The sequence below is a fragment of the Podarcis gaigeae genome (assembly GCF_964106915.1).
Source record: "Podarcis gaigeae genome assembly, chromosome: 11".
In the NCBI taxonomy this organism is placed as follows: Eukaryota; Metazoa; Chordata; class Lepidosauria; order Squamata; family Lacertidae; genus Podarcis; species Podarcis gaigeae.
In genome coordinates this window covers 42,690,010-42,717,860 of record NC_139687.1, presented here as the reverse complement: position 1 = coordinate 42,717,860, position 27,851 = coordinate 42,690,010, and the positions used below count along the sequence as shown (strand labels likewise).

The 27,851-nt window shown below is 43.6% G+C and overlaps 1 protein-coding gene across 2 annotated transcripts in view; it reads right to left on the bottom strand.

Moving 5' to 3' along the window:
* Window positions 1-27,003, bottom strand: part of LOC310827415 (chondroitin sulfate proteoglycan 4-like) — a 37,082-nt gene extending 10,079 nt beyond the window's left edge. For both annotated transcript variants that reach the window (XM_083703397.1, XM_083703398.1), the window contains exons 1-8: window positions 26,512-27,003; window positions 21,702-21,865; window positions 16,097-19,657; window positions 14,268-14,738; window positions 13,766-13,942; window positions 7,981-8,179; window positions 5,757-5,888; window positions 1,729-1,898 (exon numbers count right to left, since the gene is read on the bottom strand). In XM_083703397.1, the coding sequence (XP_083559523.1) occupies window positions 1,729-1,898; window positions 5,757-5,888; window positions 7,981-8,179; window positions 13,766-13,942; window positions 14,268-14,738; window positions 16,097-19,657; window positions 21,702-21,865; window positions 26,512-26,590 (4,953 nt within the window). In that variant the 5' untranslated portion in view covers window positions 26,591-27,003. The remainder of the gene's footprint in view (window positions 1-1,728; window positions 1,899-5,756; window positions 5,889-7,980; window positions 8,180-13,765; window positions 13,943-14,267; window positions 14,739-16,096; window positions 19,658-21,701; window positions 21,866-26,511) is intronic.
* Between the last annotated feature and the right edge of the window lie 848 nt (window positions 27,004-27,851).

The following is a 27,851-nucleotide window of genomic DNA, read 5'->3' as shown; positions in this document are numbered from 1 at the left end:
CCCCCCCCCCTTCCTCTTACCATCCTGCTAGCAGGAAGGTAACAAGCAGATTATTTTTCCTTTATCCCCTCCCCACTCCAAAACGAAAGGAACAAACATCCAGCCAGTGTGTTACCTTCCCGCTACTTGGAAAGCAGGGTGGAAGGAGCAACTTGGGCAGCATGAGGGGGCTGGGGGGTAAAGTAAATGATGCTGGCGCCCCAAACCACCTCACAACCTGGCAGCACTATTGCTTCTGCTGCCTGCAACATGACTATGGAAACGTGCTGCTTTCAGAAAAGTAAAGGAAGGATCGACAAGAAGACAAAACTGTCTTAATTAAAACTGAAGTCAATAATCAGAATTTAGAGTCAGTAATATTGTGCTTTAGAATATTTTAAACACATCACATTTGTTGACATGGTTTGGCTGTATATATCTCAGCTTCATAAACTGAGACAGGCTCAAGCCTTGTCCCTGTGTGCTGTCCTTGCATTGCCTCTTCCCTGCTTTATTCTAAATGGGATTTGACCTAACTAACCATAGTTTCTCATTATGTCTGAACCAGGAAACTGTGGTCAATCAGATGAGAAAGGTACGTCCCAGCCAGGCCATTACTGCGATTGTAGAATTGGAAGGGACCTCAAGGTTCATCTACTAGTCCAAGCTCCTCCGATGTAAGAATCTTTTGCCCAATGTGGGGTTCGGATCCACACCCCTTTACAGCAATCTTGTAAGCGTATTCTTAGGGTGACAACATTTAGCTGATTAATTCATTTAAATATTTTTATTAACTCTGATCTAAGGAACCTTCAGACAATCAGCAGAATTTTACTTGTTTTAAAACTAACACAAGCACTTATGAAAACTACAGGTGGCAAGTGCTGACTTAAAACACGCATTTCCTCCTGTGTAAGACGATAGTGTGGGGAAACCCTCTTTCTTCTAAGATAGTGCCTGTTGCATCATATTACCAAGAAACAAAGTCTGTTTTATTTCTTTAGAGCAACTTTTCTCATATGCACATTTTAGCTCAGGAGAGAGTAACCTGCCCGAAGTCACTTGGGATGCAATCATACTTTTAAATTAGCAGGTAGTAAAGCCCTCTTAAAAAAAAAAAAAAGGTTATTACTTCTGAATAAATTTGTTTGAAACTGTTCTGCTAATCAGTTTACAGCAGAGGCAATATTTGAACTAGAAACTTCCTGTAGTTCAGCCTCTTAGCAACTATACACTGCACTCCCTCAAATTTATAAGGTTTCCCCATAACAAATGCAAACTTGGTTTCTATAACGTTGAGGATATATATATATATTGCCATAATCTTCCACTCCCTTTTCTTACATAGGTTTAGTAAATGTTGACCCTTCACATTAAACTTAGCACACCATATAAACAGTGGTTCCCAAATGCCCCCAACCCCCAAACTATTCATAAATTGTTGTGGGTCTTGGTGGAACACTTAGTAATTCTTCTGGCTGCTGTAGCAACTGTGTGATATTTAATTGTATTTGTACAGGCAAGCCACACAGACCATCTGAATTCCATGGCTCACGCTTTGGGAATCCCTGCTGCATAATATTGTCCCTAACAAGCTTCTTCCCATATTGATCAAATGAAAAGGGTAGGAATTTTTCTGTGAAAATATTGTCTAATTCCCCTCGAATAAGTGTGTAAACATAACGGACAGCAGAGAAGTATTTGTAACAAAGCCATATTGCCAACACCCATAGTAAAACGGACTCTTACCATGGATTGCGTAAAACTTGTAATATCCTGTGTGCTATTACCAGAGACACTGATGAGTCTTCCAAGTTTCGGGGATTTTGCAACAGTAAATAGTATAGTTCTGTTTTCCGACTCAGCTACTTCATTGGTGACAGCTTTTAGATGGTGAGATGTAATGGGTTTCTTAGAACCTGAATAATTATAAGCAGTATATTAATATTGCACTGAGCACTTTTTAGCATATAAATTGCTTAACGTGCAATTGTAATTGGCTGGCTCAAGACATTTTGCCGCCCAAGGACAAGGCAGTGGTCCCTCCCAATTTAATGTACAAAAGCCAACTGAACTCCCAGTCTGAAGTAGTATGGTCTAGGAAGAACTGTTCAACTTCTAGGGTGGTAGTCAACGAAGTTTTACTCAGAGTAAACCCACTGCAATGAATGAACATGAATAAGTTCATTAATTTCAGTGGGTGTCTTCTTGGTAAAACTTAGCTGAATACCACCCATAATTTAACTGAATACCACCCATAATTTCTGCATGTTTGAATCAGCTCTTTGTTACTGTTCAGAACAGGTTCTCTCTTCATTTGTAGAAGCTCACTGCAGCAAAGTTTAAGCGGAAATTGATCAGCAGGAGAAGTACTAAGTAACTTGTTTTATTTCTACCGAAAATTATAAAGCATTAAACTGAAATCTAGAAATGCAATATTGGGATGGAGAAATCAAGGTAATTAAAACAAAACTGATACATCGCTCCAGCAAAATATTGTCTGCAATCCACAATGATGTATTTCACCAATAATAACGTCCATGCTTATGTGGTTAATGTTTTTTGTTGCTACATCATGCACTCAACAGATGGCTATTATATAATGGGTCAAAGAGGCCAAGCAGGAACTCAACCAAACTTACAGAAAGGACAGTAAGAATAAAGAAACCTTTTTTTAAAAAAACAACAACTTTTAAACTAGTTCAGTCTTTCTCAAGTATAAGAAATGAGCTGCAAATCATTTAATTGTCTTGAAATTGGCAGTATCACAGAATCATGTATTTTAGAATCATAGATGTAAGTACAGTGGTACCTCGGGTTACGTACTTAATTCGTTCAGGAGGTCCATACTTAACCTGAAACTGTTCTTAACCTGAAGCACCACTTTAGCTAATGGGGCCTCCTGCTGCCACCGCCCCACCAGAGCACAATTTCTGTTCTCATCCTGAAGCAAAGTTCTTAACTTAGCGGAGTCTGTAACCTGAACTGTATGTAACCTGAAGCGTATGTAACCCAAGGTACCACTGTATATGATTTTAGTGTCTTGAAACAGGCAGTGCTTTGGGATGTTGTTCAGTTAACTTTGTTTTACTCAGCCATAATAGCCACTGGAAGACCTTGGACTGGTAGCCTTCTCTCAACTTAACCAAGGCCACCTCCTAGGGTTATCATGAAGATAAAAGGAAGGGATACTACATATGCCAGCCTCAACTACTTAGAAAAAGGACAGGATTTTTTAAAAAAGGACCAGCCTAACCAACACGGTCCTTGGGTTATGTTGTACTGCAGGGTACCATCTTGTTCCCTACATCTGAAGCCACTGGATGTGGTCATTAGGAGTTCTGGAGCAAAGTGTCATCAGCATACTCATGACACACAACTTCTCCATAATATCTGAGTTAGGAGAGGCTGCGTGATCTAGAGACTGTTGCTTGAGTGAAAACATGGACTGGATGAGGGCTGATAATCTGAGCTTGAACTCTGGACGGAGAGACTTTGGGTGGGGTGGCTCTTGTGTCCGAGAGATTGGCCCATTGCTTGTTCTGGATGGGACTGCACTCACTCCAAAAGAACAGGTTTGGAGTCTAGGGGTGCTCCTAGATCCATCTTTATCACTGGAGGCTCAGGTAGCCCCAGTGGCTAGCTGTGCCATAGACTCAATTATTGCAATGAACTTTGCTATGTGGGACTACCACTGGAGCCTCCAGCTGCTGCAAAATGATTTATGCTACCAGTCAGGTTCAAGGTTCTTGCATTAACCTACAAGGCCCTTTACAACTTGGGTCCAGGACATATCAAGGACTGCCTGATCCCTGATATTCTTGCCCAATCACTGAGGTTTTCAGGAGGTCACTGTTACTGGTTCCCTGTGGCTAAGATCCACGGCTCATGTTCACGAGGAAGCGTGTGCCCAGTAATGTGGGCCCAATTTTATGGAACTGTTCTCATTTGGGATAGCGTTCAAAAATGTGGAGTTACCACGAAAAAGGCCCTATCTTTGACTGTTCTGGAGGTGGAAGCAACATGGATTGAAGACTGAATACCAATCTAATGCCAACAAGCAGACACAGCTCCATATATAACTTGCAGGATCGATATCCAGATGAATATATAAAGTAGACTTTAAAAGTGAACCTGAATTAAGATAGAAGCACAGCACATTTTTTTGTTTCAATATTTGAGAGATTTTCATTTGTTTAATAACAATTGAGCAAAAACAGGGGGGAAGGAAGACTGCAAAAAAGCCTAAGACATCTTTTGTCAACTTTTGGACTACAACAACCAAGAGCGAGCAGGCAGGAGGTGATGGGAGTTGTAGTCCAAAACATATAGAAGGCGCCATCTTGGCAGAGCCTGGTCTAAGAAATGCAGGACAACTGAGAGGTGAATCCAAGTAGCCAAAGCTGTGTTTAATTTATATGAGCACTTTTCTAACTCAAAAAGTGCTCAAGAGAAAATCTTGGCAGTTATTGCAGCCCTAGCAGAGCAGAGCTGAATATATGGAGAGATCCATTACTTTTCTCACATGGGGAAAGTGGAATAGTGGAACGGCTCCTTCAAAACTGCACCAGGAATAGTTTGCTTATAATTATCTTTGGCTTACCATAAAAACCCCTATAAAAGCTAATGCCTGGAGCTATCTCGGAAGACCAAAAGCAACTGCGGGGACAGGGGTTTAGATTTTAAAAGCCTTACCCATGCAGCTTAATACGATCACATTTATTCAGACTGAAACCCAAGTCTCATGCTTTGCTTCTTTTGTTAAATCAGCTCATTATGAGCAGCTCTGCATTTTATTTTCATGGTTGGTAGTTTTTACTGTTCAGCACCCAGAGAACATTAAGTTATTGTGAATTGTGCAAATGTTGTAAATAAAATAAATATATAAATAAAAATATGCTGAACCAAAGTAAAACCCAAATGTTGTAAGCATACTGAATTACGCAAATTAAGTAAATTTGTGTGTGTGTGAGAGAGAATTTCATATATTCCTCTGCTTCCAAGATTTAAGATTCATAATGGGAAACATACAGAATGTCTCATGTTAGCAGCATCCACCTATAGGGTCTGACAATATATAGTCTTTGAGAGAGTTCATACGTGACTTGAGTGAATGTGCTTATGACTATTACCAGATATTAATTATTGTTGACCTAAAGTCAACTACAACTTGAACTACAACTCCCATTGAACTACAACTCCCATTATATCTGACCATTGCCTAAGCTGGCTGGGGTTGATGAGAGTTGGGAGTCCAATTTCTGGAGGACACTAGGTTGGGAAAGGCAGGAATGGGAAACATGTGATGCTCCAAAGGTTCTTGGGTTCCAGCTCCCAGCAGCTCCAGTCGACATGGTCAATGGTAAGGGATTATGGGAGTTGTAGTCCATCAACATCTGGAGGACCACAGGCCCTCAACCCCCAGCTTAGGGGCGGGCTACAGCTCAGTGAAGCACATGCTTTGCATATAAAGGGCCCCAGGTCCAATCCCTGCCATTTCCAGGTGCAGCTGGTAAACACTCCTTTCTGAAACTCTTGTGAGCTACTGCCAATCAGAGCAAGCAATACTGAACAGGTTGGACCAATGGGCTGGTTTGATGCAAAGCAGCTTCCTGTTTTATAACATGGTGTGGGAGCTCCATGTTTGCAACACCCAAAACCCTTTTTCCTTTCTCATAAAGTAAGAGCTAAACACTGAATATTGGGTTAGACATTTCATAGCCCCAGAGTTTATTATTATTTCCTGGATATTTAAAAATGAAAATATAAAGTCTCACCTGGAAAGACAGCCAGTCCATTGTTATTTTCTAAGCGAATAACCAGAGTTCGAGCTGTGATGCTAAAAATTTGTCGAGGTGCAAAGTTCAGACCGTCTGTCACTTGAAAATTGAAGCCTCCAGACATGGCCCCTGAGGGAAGATGGATAGACTCTTATAACAACAAAAATTATGCAGAAACTTCTGAAAGTAAAACTAAGTAACTAAGAAAAAATATATAAATCTGGAATGACTATGATAGGTTTCTATGTACAGACAACCTTTGTACCTACAAGTGGACCTTGGACAATGGAATTCTTTTTATTCTTTTTAAAAAATCTGAACTTCAGTATTTTCAGTCAGCAGATTTGTTCACATATCATGGTAAGCCATAATTGAAGGTTTACCACAATTGCTCCTTTCTGGTATGTTTGTTCCTCCCTGCTAGCATACCGATGAAACAAACCACGATCTCCAGCTAATCGTTATCTGAACCATGAATTGTGGTTTGTTTTACCATCAACAAACCATGATAAGTAGCTAAGGTTTGTTCTTGACTCGCTGGTTGTCATTTGTTGCAAGCAAACCAAACCAAAATGCCTTCTTTGGTCATAATGATAAGCCAGGGAACGCAGTTTGTTTTCTCCACATATTAGCAGAGGGAGACATACAGTCCAGGAAATGTATTTTTTGTGTTTTATTAACTATGGTTTACCATGACACGTGGACTGGGTCCCTATGTTCTGGTGTCCAAATGGACGTGAAAGATCTGAGTGGGTGATGGACTCTACTTACTACTCAGTGGAGTAAACAAGACAAATTATTGTGGCATTATCTACAGAAGGTGGGATTAGTTCGTAATGCACCAGAGGTTTTCAGAATTCAAAAGAGATCCAATGGAAAAGGGACAGACAATGGCTCAGTTTGCACGTACTGCTAAGCCAAACCATAGCTTAGCACATATGAACAAGAATGTGGGCTTCTGAAGAGATCATGGCAAGTTTGCTCATCGTGATGGACTGCAGAAAGAGAAGCCAGGCTTGCCTTCGTCTGTCATCCAAACCCAGGCTTGTAGTTGGTCTCTTCCAGTCAAACTGCAAGCTGGAAACAAAAAACAAGCCTTGCCTATCGATCTTGTTTTGTCTGGAGGAGACCAACCATGAGCTTGAGTTGAGGCCACAAGCTAAGCCAACCTATAGCTTAGCTCACAGCTTCACACCAGTACCAGATCTGGAAGCAGAGCAAAGTAGAAGGGATGTCCTCTCCAAAACCTTTCACACTCACACGGCCACACTATGCCATGGTTTGGCTTAGCACTTATATGCAAACTGGGATGGGTGGTAGAGGTCTGGTTTGCACGACTCGGGTGGTAGCAAGTCACGATTACACTTTTCATTCAGCACCCTTATTCTTCTGGAATTGTTAGGCTTGCAAAAGAAAAAAGAAAATTTGAGCAATCTTTGTAAGGTGATTGAGAAGTGTCATATAGTATACCATTGCTCCTCCCATATCCCACTTTCATAACTGTCAGGGAACTGACATCGGAGCCAGAAGTGGAGGCAGGGCTCCCAAGCGATGCCGGAGAAGGGCCAAGCAGGGAGAGAGGGGACTCATCGGCTGGGGAAGGAAATCAGCGTAACACCAGGGATAAAGGGGGGCGGATGGGGGAATCGGAGAGGGGGCTCCAAGACTCTTCGCTGGAGACCAGCGGGGAGAGCACAGGTCCTCCGCTGCCCACACCCACCCTGCGCAGAAGACTTCCGCGCAGGGAAAGTAGGCGTAGACTTGGCGTCAAAGAACTTCTTTGCTGGAAGAAGTTCAAGAAACGCCCACTGACGGATTCTGCTAGCGACTGAACAGCCACGAAGTGAAGGGCTGTCCAGCCAGGAAAGGTTTAACCAGGCTACCTAGCCAGGAGTGGCGGCAACTTACGCACGAGCAACCCCATATAACCATTACAGTATCAATGGAATATGGACAGAATAATTTCCATGGGGGTTTTACTTGTCTTAAAATTTAGCTTCCTGATTTCTGAGTTGTTAGTCTGTATTTCCATCTGACATCAATGCTGGCTTGGGCTGATGGGAGCTGTAGTTTGAAACATCTGGAGGGCACCAGATTTGCCAAGGCTGTCCTATATTATTATGTTGGGTTATACCGGCATCCTTAAATGAATTAAAATGTAAGAGATATATCCAAAAAATAAATCACAACACTCAACAGCTGATACATGAACATGACATACCATTATGGACAAACACTAACTGTCCTTCCTCAATATGAGCTTGGGTAAAATTAAGGGTACTTTTGTTTGGAGAAGACTTGAGTGCCAAGTGACCATTGCTTGGAGGAGAAATAGAGTACAAGAGTTCTGCGGAAGAAGAATCTTTATCTTCTGCACAGAGGTCATTCACAGTTATTTCAGTGACTGATCCCACCCAGACCTTTAAAAAAAACCACACACACACACACACAAGAGAAAAACAGGAAATAATTACACAAATTGATTCCGGTTATCCCAAGTGGTTAAATGTACAGCTTTGCAACTAAAGCAGGTTGGCAAGACCTAGGAAGGTCCACCATTAAAATCATTTCAAACTACAAAGATTTAAATAAGATATTGAACCAGTAGGAGAAGGAATTGTATATAGCCTGAGAGCAGCTGAATGCTTACAAAGATAGTCTGCGTGACTCACTCTGTCTCGATACCTATCTCAACAGCAGCAGTGTTTCATTGAAGTCTAGAACTGCAGGCCAATCTATGACTGAAACAAACAGGGAAATAGATGGGCTAATGCTGATGCTCTGCACCTCACAGTCTGGGTCAAAAGAAAGGCGCCAGGAGAAAATGGCTTGGAAGAATGCCAGAAGCAATAATACCTTGAATATCCGCTTGCAATGTGCACATGGCCGCAAGATAGTAAAAGGGAAAAGGGGGAAAGAAACATACACACATGCTGATGCGGCAATAAATCTGTTAGTCTTTAAGGTGCCACAACATTTTGTTGTTCTTGATGCAAGGGATTAAAAGAAGTTACCCCTCTGGGCCAGGGTTTGCCTGTTGTTCTGCAAGCTCTCTTGACCCATTCCCAAACTGCTCTTTAGACAATCTGCTAAGCCTTGTCATAAATGCATACTCATCAGACATGAATAATTTCTGTTTTTTTCGGAGGCTGCTCTGTTCTCCAGTTTGCGGCATTTTCCCCCCTGCCACACAATGAAGCTGGCTCCATCTAGCAGCAGCTGTGTGACAATTATGGAAAAGTGTCTGCAACATCAAAGAGCAAATAACAAAGCTGGCTTAAAAGAAAGGCCACCTCATTACTGTTTGACAAGTCAGCTCGTGATGGCTCTTTGGAGATGTTACTTTTGACTGACTGGGGAAAAAAATGGGGGCAGCAGATTTTAATTAACTTTTTAAACTGCATATATGTATAAAGAAGGTATCTGAAGAAGTGTGCATGCACACGAAAGCTCATACCAAGAACTGACTTAGTTGGTCTTTAAGGTGCTACTGGAAGGAATTTTTTTTGTTTTGACTATGGCAGACCAACACGGCTACCTATCTGCATATATGTATGTCATTCCTGAAGAGGTGTTCCATTCTGTGTGAGAAAGATGGGAGAATGCTTCTTCTAAGTTGATGTCTTCTGTGTGCATCATCTAACAGCAAAGTATGGTTTTCTTCTTTAAAACTATTATTTTTCTAATGCAAAAATTTATGCAGATTTAATAAATCAAATCACCTTTGAAGGCCAGTTCCCCCTTTTCTCATGCACAGGAAACAATACGTCCCCCATTCAACATCTAAACATCTTTATACGTACTCACAGTAAAAATTACTTTAAAAGATAAAATACAATCTGCTGCCCTATTACAGTGGTACCTCTAGATACGAACAGGATCCGTTCCAGAGCCCCGTTCGCATCTAGAAGCAAACGTAACTAGCGATGGCACGTCTGCGTGCGTCGCTTTTCGCCACTTCTGCGCATGACGTCATTTTGAGCGTCTGCGCATGCGCAAGTGGCGAAACCCGGAAGTAACGCGCTCCGTTACTTCCGGGTTGCCGCGGAGCGCAACTCAAACGCACTCAACCCGAAGCACATTCAACCCGAGGTATGACTGTATAATCAGGGCCATATTTTTAGTTCATTAAAAACGTGAGGGGAACTCCCTTTCTTATAAGACTACTCTGAGCCAACTTAGCATTTCTGCAATGCCTCAAAGAGCTAAATATCTCCCAAAGTAGACCTTGGCTTCCCTATTCAGTAGGTCTTCTTTCTGGCACAATAACAGGCTTGCTATGGTCCTCAGTACTGCTTGCAACACAGATTTCCAGCTCTTCACCACCTCCCCGACCCCCAGTCTCTTCCACGTCACTGGTAAAACAGTCACGGAAACTTGCTTCATGCTAGGGGGTCTTGCTCACACCTAATTCTGGACCTCCAAGATAATCTTCTCCTGGCACAGTATCAAAGTCTCCACTTCTGCACAATCCCCTCAAGTTGTTTTTAATCAATTACTCTGATCAATTAACTAAATATTGTTGCTCTGGTTATAAATATATAAGGATAAACCCGGAAGAGACACCTGGGGATTGACTGTCCCATCAGTATGTTGTTATCACAAACTGTTTCGGAAATTCCCATCACTGGTGGTGGTGGCCTCGGATGGAAACAGGGACCGCGATTTGAGAAGTGCAAACGGCTGCCCCTGCACTCACAGTTACTTGTACCCTGGCCACAACATTTCAGAACAAATGCAAGCATTGCAAAAGAAAATGAATGAAGCTAACGGCTGAGAAAAGACACCCTACGCCCAATAGCACCATTCACAAGAAATGCTCCTGGGCTGAATCAATGGGTGAGTGGGAGTTATATCATGCAAGCAGGCTTGCCCCACCCGACATTCACATTAGATGTACAGATATTGGGTGAGAGGTAATCTGGCTTCCATGATGTCAGAGGCAGAACTAATCGATGTGGATCTGCTCACATGTTGACACAGGATTATCACTGTTTCATGAAAAGGCTAATGTCTCCCTCTTTTGTCTTTTATCCTTTGTACATAATTATAATTTCACATTTTATTGTAGCCCCTTCCTCATCACGAAGGAACGCGTCAGATGTTAAGCTGCTGTTGGGCAATAAGGTTTCATGTAATATTTAAAAGAACCACAGCAATCTTTGACAAAATTCATTCTCATGTTGAATTCAATAGAAACACCGCCACCACATCAAACGATACCTGATGATGCCTCTGCTAAGGGAAAACAGATACTTTAATTGTGAAATGGGATCACCCGAATGTGTGTCTAGAGTGAGACAGTAAAGTAGCCCCTGCCTCAAAAAGGGAAAGAAAAAAGAATGTAGATTATTGTGCAGAAATGTCTAGTTGCAACCCTTCTCGACGGGAAGCAAATAGGAACCCCTTGCCATAAGAAATGATCCAGTATAGCAAAATTAAAATTAACTCTCCAGCTTCCTGCTTTCCTGTGCCCAGAGAAAATTTAAAAACCTCAATGTCTTCAAAATGATGAAATGATTTTAATATTGAATTTTTCTATTGTTGTAATGTAACTCTGGGAGCACAGTGGGTGTTTACCATCTCCCCAAATCCTGGAAAGGTGTTACTACAGTATTACAGTGGTTACCAATCAAACATAACTGGTTAAGAAATGCCAGATGTCCCTGAATCCAATATATATATATATATATATATATATATATATATATATATATATGCCCCTTTATAACCAGGAGACCCATGGAAATTAATGGCTAAGTTAGGTGCATTAATTTCAACAGGTCTGTTCTGAGTAAATCAATGGGACATGTTTTTTATGACTGAGTCCTGATTTCAACGGGTTTAAAGCAGGGCTGGCGAATGTGTGACCCTCCAGAGTTTGTGGGGCTGTAACTGTCCATGCCTTCTGGGAGTGGGGGAGCCCAACAACTTGTGGACTGCCATGGATTCCCAATCTTTACATTACTACCTTCCTCATGGCCCAGCCCATAAACTTCAGGGCATTCCAAAAAAGGATCATTATCTGTTTTCCTAGTTTTGTCTCAACACATTCTACAAATATAATACCAGATTCTTTTCTCTTTTTTTTTTTTTTTTACTTGAGTGGATCTGAGGGAGGGAGTATAAATTATGCCACCATATAAGGGATTGTTGGAGTTCATGGATATCCAAAGCTCAAAATGTATCCACAATCATTTAATTCTGTCTATTTATTCTCTAAATTCTAAACATTACTCTAAAAAAGTCACCTGCTTTGAACTGAATCTGCTTCAATGGGGATGTTTCTAGAACGAGGTGGGGGTGTTTAAGCCTCACTGCTGTACAATTAAATTAAATACTAAAATGGTATGAACCATCGTCAGGGCACCTTCTCACATTACAATTCTATGATTCTGTTTTCTGATGACTGGAGAAGCTTCCACAAAAATGAAAACATGGCCCCCTTGTGGTTATACAGATATACTACTGTACTACTGATGAACTTCTGTGCCTATGCTTGAAATGATGGCCACCTTAGATCCTAACTAAGTGAATGGGAAGCAGCAGATCTTCCCTCCCCTCTGCTTCCTGTGGCTTCTTGAAAATCTGTTCTGGAAGGTTGGGGAACTTTCTGGAGTAGTGTGTGACATAAGAGCATAGGAAGCTCTCTTATACTGGGGCAGAAGAAGAAGAAGAGTCTGGATTTGATATCCCGCTTTATCACTACCCGAAAGAGTCTCAAAGCTGCTAACATTCTCCTTTCCCTTCCTCCCCCACAACAAACACTCTGTGAGGTGAGTGGGGCTGAGAGACTTCAGAGAAGTGTGACTGGCCCAAGGTCACCCAGCAGCTGCATGTGGAGGAGCGGGGAATCGAACCCGGTTCCCCAGATTACGAGACTACCGCTCTTAACCACTACACCGCACTGGCTCCCAGACAGACCATTGGTCCAACTACCTCAGTACTGTCTCCCTGAATGGCAGCAGCTCTCTAAGATTTTCAGGAAAGGAATATTCCCTGCCTTACCTGCAGATGCCAGGGATTTAACCTGGGATATTCTGCACACAAAGCAGACGATCTGAATGGGGAAGGGGGGATCAGTGAAAAATGTTGCACTACCCCTGGTTTCTCTAGCCGAGAAACAGGGTCCCAGTTTCCTTCAGAAATGGAAGGAGGCCTTGCACTCATGAAAGGATAGTGAGGATCCAAGTTGATGGCATCTAGATAAAATTGCATTCCTGCTAACTTGAAAGAGGCAGGATATAGGAGACCAGGCAGGATATAGGAGACCAATTCTGCTTAGAATATATTCAAAGGCTTAATAATCCAAAACAGAAGCCACATACTGTATATCACTCCCCAAGAGGCCAATCATGTAATTAATCTTTTGATTAAAAAGGGCTTGTGAATCATTCACTCAGATGGATTATTCCTCCAAAAAGGAAAAGGTGAAGAAAGTTTCAAATGGTAAATTGTCAAAATGACTGATCGTTGCTGAACTAACCACTCCTTCAGAATATCTAACAGCACATTGCACAAATTGGAAATAACTCAGGGGAGGGTTACAAAGGTTGTGAAGGGATAAAAGGACAAATCTATTGAATACCAGAGGGTTGGGGTATTAAATATGAAGAAGCATTTTAAAGCATAGCATGATTTAAGACTCAATCCCTCTTTCCAGGTTAGTCTGGGAATAATAGTTCTGTGGGGTCTCTTAACAACTCTCACCCCCCTTAGCAAACTGCAATTCCCATGGTTCTTTAGGGGCAGCCATGACTGTTTAAAGTGGTATGAAATGGCTTTAGATGTGTAGCGCAGATGGGGGCCTAAATTAGGTTCCTTAATTTCAATGGCTCCACTCTGAATAAAACTTAACTGGATACTAGCCAATGTTTCTCATGCATGTAAGGTAATTCTACAGAATTTAGGATGACCTTTTCAGTTCTAGCTGTGCATGCTGTCTTTTACAGAAATAAGGCACAATTAACCCAGATGAAAAACTTTGGAAATAATGCAGGTCTTACCCGAAGTATTTTGTTTCGTCTTATAACAGGGGGTTCATCATTTACTGGTGAAATAGTCACAAATACGATTTGAGGCAAGCTTTGCTTCCACAGTTCTGTGCTGTTTGCTATGATGGTGAAATTGTCAAGTAGCTGTTCGCTGTCATCATGAATATAGAAGATGAATCCTTGTTCTAGCTGAAAAGGGAGAGTAACCAAATTAAGAATCTAGCCTGTTCCAAAAATGAAACTGCAAGGATTCAACCACTACATGTCCTAAGTAACTGTCATGTTACTTTTCACATCATTCTTGTCCTGTTTTATATGCAATAAACAATACAATATACAATAATGGAAGACAATATGTTTCTTTAAAATGTGGGAGGTTTCTCATTGTCAGAAGCAACATACTGTTGAGATCAATGGAATATTGACCACTCCCAGTTATACAGTTCCCAAATAATAATCTGAACTGCTTTTTAAAGAATAATTTAAAACAGTATTGCGTTTTCAGTAATCTCACCTGTTTTCTGGTAAATTGAGCCAGTGCCATTCCAGGAAAGTTAGAGTTTGCAATCCGCCCATGTTTTGGTGGCTCAATCAAACCAAATTCACATTTGAGCCCTGCAAAATGGCTATTAGGGATTTTTATAACACCTTCATCCAAGACTTTCGAACCCCCTTCGGTGACTGTGAAGTTGTGTACTTCTAATGGGATCACTTTTGGAATGATGTCCACAGCAATTTCTATTCCACTGAGTCCCCGAATTCCATTGGTCACGTCCAAGGAAAGCCAGTCTTGGAGTTGGCCGGAGACAGTCTGCACATATTGGATGTTACCATCATTGATATCTTCCTGGTTGAAGGACAAAACTGGATTTTCTTCTGCTCCGAGGTAGCCTTCCTCTGATGCAAACTTCCGAAGGTACCCATACATTGGAGATGACCTTACTTTGAACTCTATCTCTGATGGCAAACTGTTTTCATGCATGACCTTGAAAAGTACATGTACAGTGCATTAAAAACATAGAATACCCTTCTTTATTTTAAAACAGTTTTCACATTTAATCCTTAGAAAGTACAACACAACACTCCTCCGTCTATAAGATCATTCACTGAGTCTGTCCAAGGCTTTTTGTAAAAGCTGCTTGCTGGTGGAGAGTTGGTAGGGTAGAGACACAGCACCATTTGGGCAGCTGTTGCTAAACTATGCATGCATATAATCTACATTCTGGCACAGAATACAAATGTATGAAGCTGACTTATACGGAGTCAGACTTTTGGTCCCTGTAGCCCAGTGCTGTCCACTCTGAGGGTTTCCTTTCTAGGCTCCTTTCTCCAGCACTGCTATGCGATATCCGAATACTGTGTATTCAGCCACTGAACTATGCTTGCCCTGCCCTTTAAAAAACAACAACAACCCCAAAGTATTTTAAAAATGGACCATACAATCTTTCACTCGAGCTCAAACACCAATGCTTGCAAAATAGTGAGCAGTAATACAAGAAGCATCACGCCTACTAATAACAGGGACAGGAACCTTTTTTTTTCAGCTCATGGGTCACATTTCCGCTTGGCTTTTCCTCTGGGTGTCAGGGACTCGGCAGAGAAGGAATGGGGGAGACCACCTCCCCAGCCTGACCCTTCCAGAGAAGAAGGAGACAGTTCAGAATTACAACACGGGTTTGAGGGAGGGTCACAGATCAGAGGCAGATGAGGGGAAAAGCTGGGAAATAATGGGAGAGGAGGAATAGGAAGAACCATGAGGGCAACAGCTGATGGACACAGTAGAAAGCATTCCAGACCACCCCCATCTCCAAGAACCAGGTGAGCCTTGAAAGTGGGAAAGCAAAGGGCCCTCAGGGCCACCCGTAGGGGAGAAGGTCACAAATGAGGAAGTGGAAGAAAAAGGGGGTGGAGAGTCACTTGGGACAACAGTATTACTCCAAGAGGCTGCATTGCAAACATCTCTCTGTAAATATTGGATAAAAAGCAGCCGGTAAGGACTTTTCCTTGTCTTATCTGTTCCTGGCAACCTGCTGTAGGGAGATGGTTCCTTTACCACCTGACACTGGGCTTCAAAATACAGTGGTACCTCGGGTTAAGTACTTAATTCGTTCTGGAGGTCCGTTCTTAACCTGAAACTGTTCTTAACCTGAAGCACCACTTTAGCTAATGGGGCCTCCCGCTGCCACCGCGTGATTTCTGTTCTCATCCTGAGGTAAAGTTCTTAACCTGAGGTACTATTTCTGGGTTAGCGGAGTCTGTAACCTGAAGCATATGTAACCTGAAGCGTATGTAACCCGAGGTACCACTGTATATTGTTAAAATGATTAGACAACTTCCGCTTACCAGCAATTTCCCTTTAGTGATCTTGACTGGTTTCCCTTCCTCAACCAAAAGTCTGACGTTATTTACGATCACTGGTGGACGCTGATGACTTTCCAAGAATATGCGGATGTTCATTTCGGCATCCAAGTGGGCACCTTTAGCATAAACTGTAAAGTTAAACGTGTCAACCAAATTGTTACTATCATCATGTCTATACGTCACGTGCCTTACTTTGAGGTCGTGCTGAGTGAAAGTGCCCACTGCTAAATCATTTACCAAGACCTGTCCATACTTTGGAGGTAAAGAGACCTCAAACGTAATTTCGTGTTCACTTCTAATATCTTGGTTCGTGGCAGCGCTCAAGTTAGCTGTGGTGATCACTCCCTCTCGTCCTTTCTGGATCAATAACCCAGTGTTGTTTGCTAGACAGACGTAAGGGTCGGAAGCACTTACTTCGAGAAGTGAGGAAGTATAGTGCTTCCCATCAGTTACAAACAGCACAAAGCGACCGTAGTCTGCCCCACGATGCATAAACAGGACTCGCCTTTGTGCCAGGTCCTCTTGCTTAAACTGATACAGCCTACGAGACGTTTCATTGACGAAAACCAAGTCTCCATTAGGAATGCCACGCCTGGTGTACAGTAACTGATTATCATCAAAATCAGTATCGGGATCATGGTAGCAAAGGTCAGCCAAGGTCAGCAGTTTCCTTCCATTCTTAACAACATGAAATACCTTATCTATGACACGAAGTGGTTTCTCATCATTTTTCAGCTGGACAGAAATGTTAAATTTGATCTCTGCCGATAAAGGGGGTTCCATTTCTGAGCCTGAGCTCACCTTTTCCTCCGACTCCTTGGCAGTTGCTGTGATATGGATTTCATCATATTGCGTCTCAGAATCATCATGTACATACATGAGATATCTACCAACTATATCCAGATCTGTGAAACTGCTAATGTTATTGTTACTTTCCTGGGAATCTGAAAGATTAATAAGCATCAACTTTCCGTGACGCGGACTCTTTGTAACTTTATACTGGAAGGTCTTATTGGAGAAGGTTTGTGCAAATAATTCTGATTTCGTGATCAGTTTCCCTTCACCCTCAGTAACACTGAGGCCATTGTTTGTCAAAAGAATGTTTCGTGGGTCTGCTTTAATGCTGATTCTGAAATCATAGATATTTGATTCCACATATTTTGTAGAAATTAAGAATTGAAACGAGTCTTCCGTTTCTTCGCGGGGCCACTCGGTTAACTGATATTCTATGTTATAATCAGAAATGTCCTGCTGGCTAAATGTTGAATTTATTTGCAAAGGTGTGTTATAAAGCAGAAGGTTTCCTTTCTCAGGCAAGGACTGCAACTTGTAATAAAGTTCATTTCCTGGCACTTCTACTTTTCCTATCACAGCAAGAAGATGATCTGAACTAAGGTACTCCCTCTTTGATTTGTCAATTACTAGTGGCACATGTCTCAATAAATTGTACCTCAACCATTTCACCATGACCGGGAACAGAAACTCTTCGCTTCTTTTGCTGCCAATGCTAACTTTGAATTTAAAGTGTTCAAGGGGATTATCTTGCAGAATTTCTTTGACGGTAGAAGCATATCTCACACGGCCACGTTCAATGGAGCGTTGAGAAAAAGAGTTTGCCTCTTTCCATTCTCCACCAGCTTGCTGTCTCTGAATTTCTCCATAACGGGGCGGCTCTGTGATCTCGTATCGTATATCCAGCTCTTGTTGGAAGGCATTTGTTTCGATGGCCAGATTGCTGGGTCTGATCAAGGCTGCTTCGCCTTGTAGCGTATCCACCCCCGTGTTGTTGACCAACTTATACTCCAAGGGAACTGCCATGACACGCAACACAACCGTGTTGCTGACTTTCCCCCCATCACTCGCTCGCAGAACAATCCTGGAGTTCTTGGCTCCAGTGTGGACAAAGAAAACATTACCATTTTGTAAGTCTCTGTAAGGAAAGGCAGTAATGGCCTTCCCAGGCATCTTGGAATTTTCTAGAAATCCAGCATCTGCATTCAGGACTGTAATACTGAGATCTGCAGCACTTGTATCATCATCCAAAATATTTATTGCATCTACACCCAGGCATTTCTTTGAGTGCTCAAAAAGAAGAAACAAGTTTCCATTGGGGAGTGTGAGCTCCGGAGCATCATTTATTGGCTTCACTGTAATGGTGAACATGTAGTTCTTGTTTCCTTGCAAATATGGAGGCATCTCTTTTTTACTGCTCGTAGAAACTGAGAAAGTAAAATAATCATAGCTTTCCTCAGAGCCATCGTGGACGTACAGAACTCTGCCTTGCCATAAATCTAGCATGGTGAACGTAGACTCTTCCTGCTCTGGCTCAACATCCAACCTCAAATAGCCATGAGATGGCTGGTCTTTAACTTTAAAAAGGATTTGCGACTGCCGAATCCCTAATTTCTTGAATTCGACGTTGACTTTAATGTGCTTAGATTCAAGTGCTGCTTGCCCACCCTCTGGAACAATCAAGTTGTTTACAACTACAAAGTGGTCGTGACTCTCTTTCCCGTGGAGTTTGGATGCTACAGCACTGACAGCAGACATGGAAGCTGCTGTTCCAATGGGTTGTTTTTCAGGCGCTACAAGTGGATTTGTACTAATGGCGCTCTTGGTTTTGCATCCTGGTGAAATATCCTTAGTCACAAGAACATCCTTCAAGGATTTCCTTTCCGAGTTAATTTTCAAATCTCTCAAGCAGCCTCTGAATGATCCCCCTTGAGCATATCTCCCAGAAAGTGAGGTTAACCCCAGCTTCAGCACTCTGGCACGGACAATATCATTCACTCCACCTATATAAAAGGCCTCCTTGAGGACAGGAAGCTTAGTGTGCGAGGGTAATGATTTTTTCACTGTTTCCTTGCCTAGCATGAGTTCAATATATTTTGCGGAGATTTTCAGTTTGACAGAGTGCCACTGGCTATCATTGACAGGGCTAAGGGAAGAAAGCTGAAATCTGTTCTTTCCCTTTCCAAGATGAGCTTTAATTAGACCATTTTCAATTTCCATCCCAATGAAGTCTCCTGCTGGACCGGAACTGTACAGCAGCAAGCCTCTCTGAGCTGTGGTCTGCACTGTACACTCAAAGACCCTTTCAGTTTGGGTGTTCCAAAGTGGAAAAGAAACATACGACTTCGAGCTAAAGAAACTAATAGGTTCCTCTTCGCCTGCAAAAAATTCATCGCTGCAGCCCAGTGACACTTCGTGGACATTTTTAAACCTAGGAGAAGGTCTCAGGGATGACAGGATGTCATGCTGGTTAAATATCACATCTTCAATGCATCCTCGGAAATTTGTTTGTGCGCCATCGAGGTAAGGAACATCAAGGTCACCACTTCCGCCAACATAGAGGCCGTGCTGAAAGTTTAGTTCAAACAGGACACCGGGCAATTTTGTGGCAGCTTGATCATTTTTGTTAGTCACCAGTATAACGTTATCTCTTTCACAATGGACTTCTATAAGGTGCCGCGTTAAATCATTCAGCTGGGAACTTCCTTGGGAACGGAGGACTTGTTCTCCTGCTCCAAGATTGATTCTCACCTACAGAAAAAAGGATATAGTTTTAATTATTCCAGTGAGTTAGGAAATGCATTAAGGAAAAGCTAACAAACAGCATAAGCACAACAATTTCTAATCAGGAGTAGGCCTACTGGGTTCAATGGGTCTTACTCCTAGGTAGGTGCACTTAAGATTGCAGCTTAAACTAAGTGCATGCATGAAACATAGATATAGATACGAGGCAACTCTTGGGATCAGTGCAGACACCTTGCCTTTAAAAGAAACAGATCTTCAAAGTTGCCTACCCCCTACACTAAGTCATAGTTTAGCATTGCATCTGAATCAGACTAGGATAAGAAAGGAAATAACTTGCCTTAAGCACTTTAAAACAAAGTAGAAAGGTGGTAAATAAATATTTCAGATCAATCGATAAGCATTTCAAGTGCATGATGCAATCTTAGCCCTGATCACTTAACTGCAATTTAAACCGTGCTTTCTGTATTATTTATGCATTTACAAATATAATGTCATCCATGTTCATGGCATTTTATCCTTGTCACATGAACTGTATGAATTAGCGCTGGTAAAGCTCAAGATGACCTTATCTTCCCATTTTCTTTTTGGGTTGCCATTTGAAAAAGAGTAGCCACAGAACTTTAGAATGCAAAGTCCTTTGGATCAGGACGTAATACGTAATGCAGCTCTGAAAACTCCGCAAAGTCAGTTGACGCCGTACAAATGAATCATAAAATGTGCCATCTACATTTTCCCCTCCAAAACCTCCTGCAGTCATTCAACTGGCACCACCTCACCCAAGCAGCCATGGCCTTATGTGAATGACTGTAGGTCCTAACCACTTTCAAAGCATCCCTGTCTGTTCCATGAAACAACACTCTTATTCTAGAAGAACAGATGGCTTATAGTTGAAAGGTCATAGAAACAGCATTCCGCTTCATGATGAGAAGGAAAGGTGTCAATAGTTGCTCCAGTATACGTATCTAGCGCTCGTGTGAAATGTCAAGGGCATAAGAAGTCTTTTGTGCCTTGGTCCTAATAGGTAAAGGTAAAGGGACCCCTGACCATTAGGTCCAGTCGTGGCCAACTCTGGGGTTGCGGCGCTCATCTCGCTTTATTGGCCGAGGGAGCCGGCGTACAGCTTCCGGGTCATGTGGCCAGCATGACTAAGCTGCTTCTGGCAAACCAGAGCAGCGCACGGGAATGCCGTTTACCTTCCCGCCGGAACGGTACCTATTTATCTACTTGCACTTTGATGTGCTTTCGAACTGCTAGGTTGGCAGGAGCAGGGACCGAGCAACGGGAGCTCACCCTGTCACGGGGATTCGAACCACCAACCTTCTGATCAGCAAGTCCTAGGCTCTGTGGTTTAACCCACAGCGCCACCCGCGTCCCATTTGGTCCTAATATTGAGATATAAATGCACCATAGAATCTGCTCCTTTAATTTCAATCAAATGGAGCCTGTATAACCTAATGCTGGAAGGTCCAGAACTCATGCTTTCTGTGCTCAAAGCCTCAGGTTCAGTGCCTGGCATTGCCAAGTAAAAAGGATCTCAATGCCCTTCAGGAATGGCCAAACTGGTAAGGCGGTGCCATGGAGCCACCCAACTGCTGCCAGCACCATTGCTGCTTACCTGAATAGTGTGCGGGCAAAGCAGAGCTATGGCAAGGTCAGGCTGCATGGCCCGCTTTGCAGAATCAATCCAGCACTCATGTATAGCCTGGACCCTGCTGATACCTTGCCTCCTTCCCACATAGTCCAGGTAAGAAGCAGCAATGCCAGCGTTGGGAGGGTAGTTCCACAGCACTGCACCTCCAACAACAGCTCCTCCTGGTGGTCTTGCTGGAGAATGTCCCTGCCTCAGACCTTGGAGAGCCACTGCCAAAACCAAAGCAAATGAGCCACAATCAAAATGAAATGGAAAGTTCGGGTCGTTTTTTGTTTTACCAGTGCTGGCATATGTAATTTTTGTCACGGAGGACCTTCCGTTCCTTCAAAATTGGCAGTGCTTAGTTAGAAAGGCAAATTGTCTGGCTCATAAGACACCTTTGTTCGCATAGAATCTTACCTGCACATTTCCGGAATGTAGTTCCACCAAAAAATAAATGTCTTTTCCTGCAGCGAGAAAAAGTAACCCGTCTGGTCTGCTTGTTTGAAAACGTAATTTCAGTGAAGTTGTTGAGGACGATTCGGCAATGTTTAAATGCACATAGCTTTCGCCGTAAAATGATACTAAAAAGCAAAGATCAGAAGAGAACGTTATTGCACGCTTGCCTATAAATAATGGATTCCACACATTATATGCAGATGGTACACCTAGCAGTAAAAATGTGCAGAATTCATTCTTCCTCCCAGTCCACAAGCTTTATGGCTTGCATGATGTTTAGTATGAGTTTGTGTTCCACATTCTACCACCATTAACAGCATAGGTTGTGATGAGGTGAGCTCCCTAATCCTGACAGGCTTGAGGAGTGACAATTTCTAGAGTGGCAGCTTTTGTCAAACAAGGAAGAATAGAAAGAGGCTTCAGAAGTGCGTAGGGCCCCTCTACCAGCACAGAGGAGATTAGCAGAGGAGATTAGAAGAAATCTAGATTAGTATTCTCCTTGCCATAATAGCTTCCCATGAACAAGGAGATGTGGTTAATCCATGCACACCACCACTGGCATTCAGAAATGGTCCTTTTCCAGAATGTGGAGCTCAGTCCTTGGATTCACTGCAAGACAACAGGTTTGCAGAACCACAATTTCCCATTACTTCTGAACTGTAACCATGGTTCAGTCTCTACTGCTATGTTGTACTTAGACAAACAAAAAAGAAATCTGCTTGGCCACAGCTCACATCTGGTTACATGAGTTAAAAGGAAATAAATTGTTTCTTCTTTTAGTCAAATATATATAGGCATAATGCATCATGTTTTTAATGAATTTTATTTATCAACCAGCCACCCCAAAGACTTGGGTCAAATAACCTCAGAAAAACAAAATAAACCCCACCAATCTCATTTCCCCATCTGTTGCTGATTTAACTCTCCCAAAGACTGTCTGAAAGCCAAGCAGGTAGGTTTTGAAATACAACGCATTTGAAATATGGGCAGCAATTTATTTTTTATCGTATATGATGCGGCCTTTATATGTGCAAAGCGCTTTACAACCATTTCTTTTCTGTGCTATTTCATTTTCTCTCACAGAAGACAGAGGAGATTGCAAGTATGTGGCGAAAGGTGGTCTCCTAAATAATCATGCCTCGGTTAGTTTACTTGTTTTATAGCTCTCACAAAAGCAGTTTGTTAGGAGAATGGTTAACGATGTAGCTGCACCTTATAGCTCTGAACGGATTTTTTTTACTGCATAACAGCAACCAGGATAATAAAACCCTCTAGTGAGTACGTTGCAAATGAATGGCATTTGCAAATCTCCAAAACACTACCATAATAACAGTAATCAGCGCTTCGAGAGAGAGAGGTTGCCTGCCACCTGCAGCTGTTTTCCTCCAGTGGAAAAATGTCAGGGGCATTGAAGGAAATAAAAATGGTGGTTCCCCAGCATCTATTACAGGCTTATATTACATTACAGCCCACAGAGGACTGGCCCAGGTTACGAGGGAACTAGGCCAAGGGCCCCTCAAGCTTGAAGCCTGCCCAGATTTGTACCTGTGTGCATACAATGTGCACCTGGCTCATGTTAGTCTGTAAGGTGCCACAGGAAGCCTCTCTGCTGTTTTGGTTGCAACACAAAGAAGAGCTGAAAGTGGTCTCCATATATGAAAACAACAGCTCTGGGAGTTGTGTGTCACAAATCCAGTTCCCCTGGCTGGGCTTGAGGAGACGAAAGGCACTCTCAGCCCTACAGTGACACATCCTACTAAGCTGTCTCAGTTCTACCTGCCTGGTCCTCCTGCACACCCAAAGTGGACTTCAAGCATCATTCTAGCATGTTTTAAAGTACATAACAGCAAAGCAGAAATAAAAAAGTCTAAAATACTCAAAAGAAAATGTTTACAAAGTAATCCTGGGGGTGCCTATCCAAAAATAGGGTCCAGGAAAATTCAGTGGGTCTTAAACCTCAGCAACTGTTTTCACAGGGTTGCAAATGCCTTGTAACATACAATTAATATAGGGTGGAGAAAAACTATGCTATCTTACATCCCTACTTGTGACATTTTTGGTTCGTTTTAATGCTAAGACGTTCTAACACAAGGTATCAATTTGGCTGAAGAAAATTGGCCAGTTGCCTACTCTGGATAGGATTGTGCACACCCTGAAGGAACAGGTTCGCAGTTTGGGGGTGTTTCTGGCTCCAGGTGTGTCACCAGAGAGGCTCAGGTAGCCTCAATGGCTAGAAGTGCCTTTTACCAACTGAGCGTGGCTTGATAGCTATGGCCATTGGAGCGGGAAAGCCTTGTCACAGTAGTTCATGTGTTGGTTTGCTTCCAGAAGGGATTACTGCAATGTGCTTTATGTGGGGCTTCCCTCACGCTTCATCCAGAAGCTGCAGTTAGTGCAGAATGATGCAGCACGATAGCTAACGGGAGTGAGGTCTTGTAGCGTATAGAACACCTGTGCTCAGAAATCTGCCCATTTGCTACCAGATTGCGCTCAAGGTGTTAGGTAAGGTAAAGGGACCCCTGACCGTTAGGTCCAGTCATGACCGTCTCTGGGGTTGCGGCGCTCATCTCACTTTATTGGCCGAGGGAGCCGGCGTACAGTTTCTGGGTCATGTGGCCAGCATGACTAAGCCACTTCTGGCGAACCAGAGCAGCGCACAGAAACGCCGTTTACCTTCCCGCTGGAGCAGTACCTATTTATCTACTTGTACTTCGTGCTTTCGAACTGCTAGGTTGGCAGGAGCAACGGGAGCTCACCCCGTCACGGGGATTCGAACCACCGACCTTCTGATCGGCAAGTCCTAGGCTCTGTGGTTTATCCCACAGCGCCACCTGCATCCCCAAGATGTTATTATTAGTATATAATGCCCTTAACAACTTGGGAGCAGTTCACCCACGAGATCGCCTGACCTACGTGTACCCATTTGACTGCTTTGATCAGCAGAATTGGCACTAATACAGGAGCCACATAAGCACTTGATCGTTTAGTGTGAATTAATAAAACAGTAACTTGCCAATTTACTACAGCCACTTTTCCTATCAGCAACTCTCATAATAGAAATCCACAATGCTCTTTTTTCAGTGATGTTTTAAAAGCCAATTTGAGGTATAGGGCTGGGGAGAAAGCTTCTGACTGATTGGGAAAAGCAGAAAATATATTTGATGTGCTACAGGCATGTACCTCTGAATCACGTCCAAAGGGTGCAATCTAAATCCTATTACTGTCAATGAAAAAAACTACTATTGATTTCAAGTGTTTTGATTTGCTTCCAAAACCTTTTAATGATGTGTGATTTTTTAAAAAAAATGCAGCATAAATACTAAAGATCAAAGAGGCAATACATCTTCTGTCCTTTATGGTCAAATAGCTAAAGCCTCATCTATCATACTGTAAGGCTCAGCATGAATTAATTTAGAATCTAATTATTCAGAAATCTGATCCTGCAAGTTCTTTTCCTGGAATGGAGAACTGCAAGATGAACAGCTCAGCCTGCAAACCAGTTTGAACAGAGCACTTGCCTTAAGCCTGATGTCATCCTGTTGAAGACTACTCTGAAGTAATTCCAAAAGCCTCAGATTGCTTCAAAGTATGGCTTTTAAGATACTTACCTGGCAAGGTAAATAAGCTTGAAGTCGCACAAAGTTATCCATTAGGTAGAGTCCTGTGAAACTCAAATACTTGCTAATCTTGCTAACACAACTTGTCCAATAAAAGGGCACTGACGGGGGGGGGGGGGCAGGTATAGTGTGATGCAGGAGAAACTCGATGTCAACATATCGCCTGGTACATGGGTTTCCAAAAGCACTGTGCTAGATGCTGGTACACTGCAAAAAGTTGGTAGTCACTTCATTGCATTCCACTGCTGATGACATTGATATCATCCTTGGTTGTCAAAAGGCAACCAAAGTACCAGAATGGGGGAGGGGGGAAAAGAGCACTCGCCATCTCTGTCCACTCTTTGGCTCAGCGGATTATTTCTCAGGTTTTAGCAGGATTCTACTCCAGAAATTAGTTATTATGTCAGGTCTTAGTCTTTGAGCACGAGAAGCAATGCAAGGCATCTGAACACGTGCAGAGTGCAACTTCCCACTACTAGGCTTCCTCCTAAATACCTAGGCTTGCTCCTAAATACCTGAGATTAAGGTCCCGGTTTACAAATCAAGTTTTGCTTCCGCACCGGTGTGTGTGTCTATTTATCCAATCTCCCATTTTAGTAAGAAGTTTTGCATCCAAACTATTGACATTAACAATACTATACAGCCGAGCTGCAGATTGGTTTGGTTGTAAAACTTGTTGAAGCTCCCAGGAGAGACATGCGTTTTCTTTTGTTTTCTTTTAGCTTCGATTACAAGCCTGGGCACCTGGCACCAGGCTCGCGCGCCACAACAGGCACGCATCGTGCCCCCAAACTATCATTTCGTGCGCGCCTTCCCTCCCGCCTCCTCCCAGCAAAGTGTCCGCTGCCAGGCTACAGCGGGCACGAGCCGCAGCCCTCGAGGGCCAGCCTGCGCCATGCGCTGCATTCTTGCAAAATGCAACCGGGACTGGTCAATCGCTCGCAGAGGCCGACGGGTGGGAACGCAGAGTCAAAGGGTGGAGCCGAGCGAGCCCTCGGCAAAGGTAGCTCTGCAAGCCCGTAGAAGCCGCGCGGCCCAGATCCGCCCGCGCAGCCCCCACCTCCCTCTCCTCGTCCCCGGACTTTTTTTTGCGACGGCGGAGAAAGGGGGTGTCGCGGACACCCCCACCCAGGCAGCGTGGTTTCTTACCCTACCTGCCAGCGCCTCTCGGCTAAGGGAGAGCAGCAGCAGCAACAACAACAGGGCGCTCCCTGAAGCCCAGCCCGGGGCCATGCCGCCCCGTCTCCGGGGAAAGGGGAGCAGGCGACGGGAGGCCCCCGGGAGCGGCGCCCGCTTGCAGCGCCAGGGAGTGGGAGCTCCGCCCGCCGACAGCTGCCGCCTCTGCTGCTGGCGGGCTTGTTGCTCAGGTCAGGTTACACAGCAGAGGGGCGAGGAGAGGGGGAGAGCGGGCCGGGCGGGCGGTGCAGAGATGGTGCTCCTCGCCAGGTCTTTCCCAGAACAACTTGGCTACACTTCTGGACTGCCTTTGGGCCTGGGCTCAGCCCCGGAACCTTTTCTTCTTGTAAGGGCAAGCCTGGTTCTAAAGGGAGCGAAGTCAAAGGACGCGGCATCCTGTTGTTGTTATTGTTATCATCATCGTCCTCTTATAATAAAACACTACAGCATGGCTGGACAGAGGGTTACTGGGAGAGCAACAGGTTGCAAAGTTACAGCCTCAGCTGTGGGTTGTTCACTAGATCAGTGGTTTTCAACTTGCTCAGAGGTTCCATGGGCAACACTGGCCTCTGGGCCTCCTTCCTTCTTTCCTTCCCTCTCTCCTCTGATGCCCTCTTGCATCTCTGCCTTCCAAAGGGCTTGCACAGTTGTTTGTTGCAGCAGCCCTGGCTACAAGCGCCCTGGGTGAATGGTGCCTCGGGGGCTGGCCAGGGGGCGCTGGTTGACAGGAGCTGAGGTGGCCTCGGAGTAAGCAAGCAGGCGAGGGAGCCTAGCCACCAGTCCGCCAGCCCTTGCTGTTGTCTGTCCATTCCCAACAGCACGTCCAGTCCCACACCCCTGTGGGGCAGTGGAAGGAGGCACCTCTCTTTGTGGTAGCGAGGAAGCTCAGAGACCAGGGGTGGCAGCAGTAGCTGCCCAGAGGACTTCCAAGGAGAGGAGGCTGAGGGAACACTCCACAAAGAAGGGTCTTCAAAACAGGGTGAGAGGCTGCTAGCTCTGCAGGCAAGGGGTGACATAACTGGGCTCCTGAGCCCCACAGGGGTGCCGCAGAAAGAATGTACAGTGGTACCTCGGTTTACAAACTTAATCCGTTCCAGAAGTCCGTTCTTAAACCGAAACTGTCCTTAAACCGAAGTGCGCTTTCCCTAATGAGGCCTCCCGGTGCCCTTCCACCGTTCAGATTCCGTTCTTAGACCAAGGTAAAGTTGGCAAACCAGGACACTACTTCTGGTTTTGCAGAGTTCTTAAACCAAATCGTTCATAAACAGGGCTGTTCTTAAACCGAGTTACCACTGTAGTTTGTCAAGAGAGCCGTGGA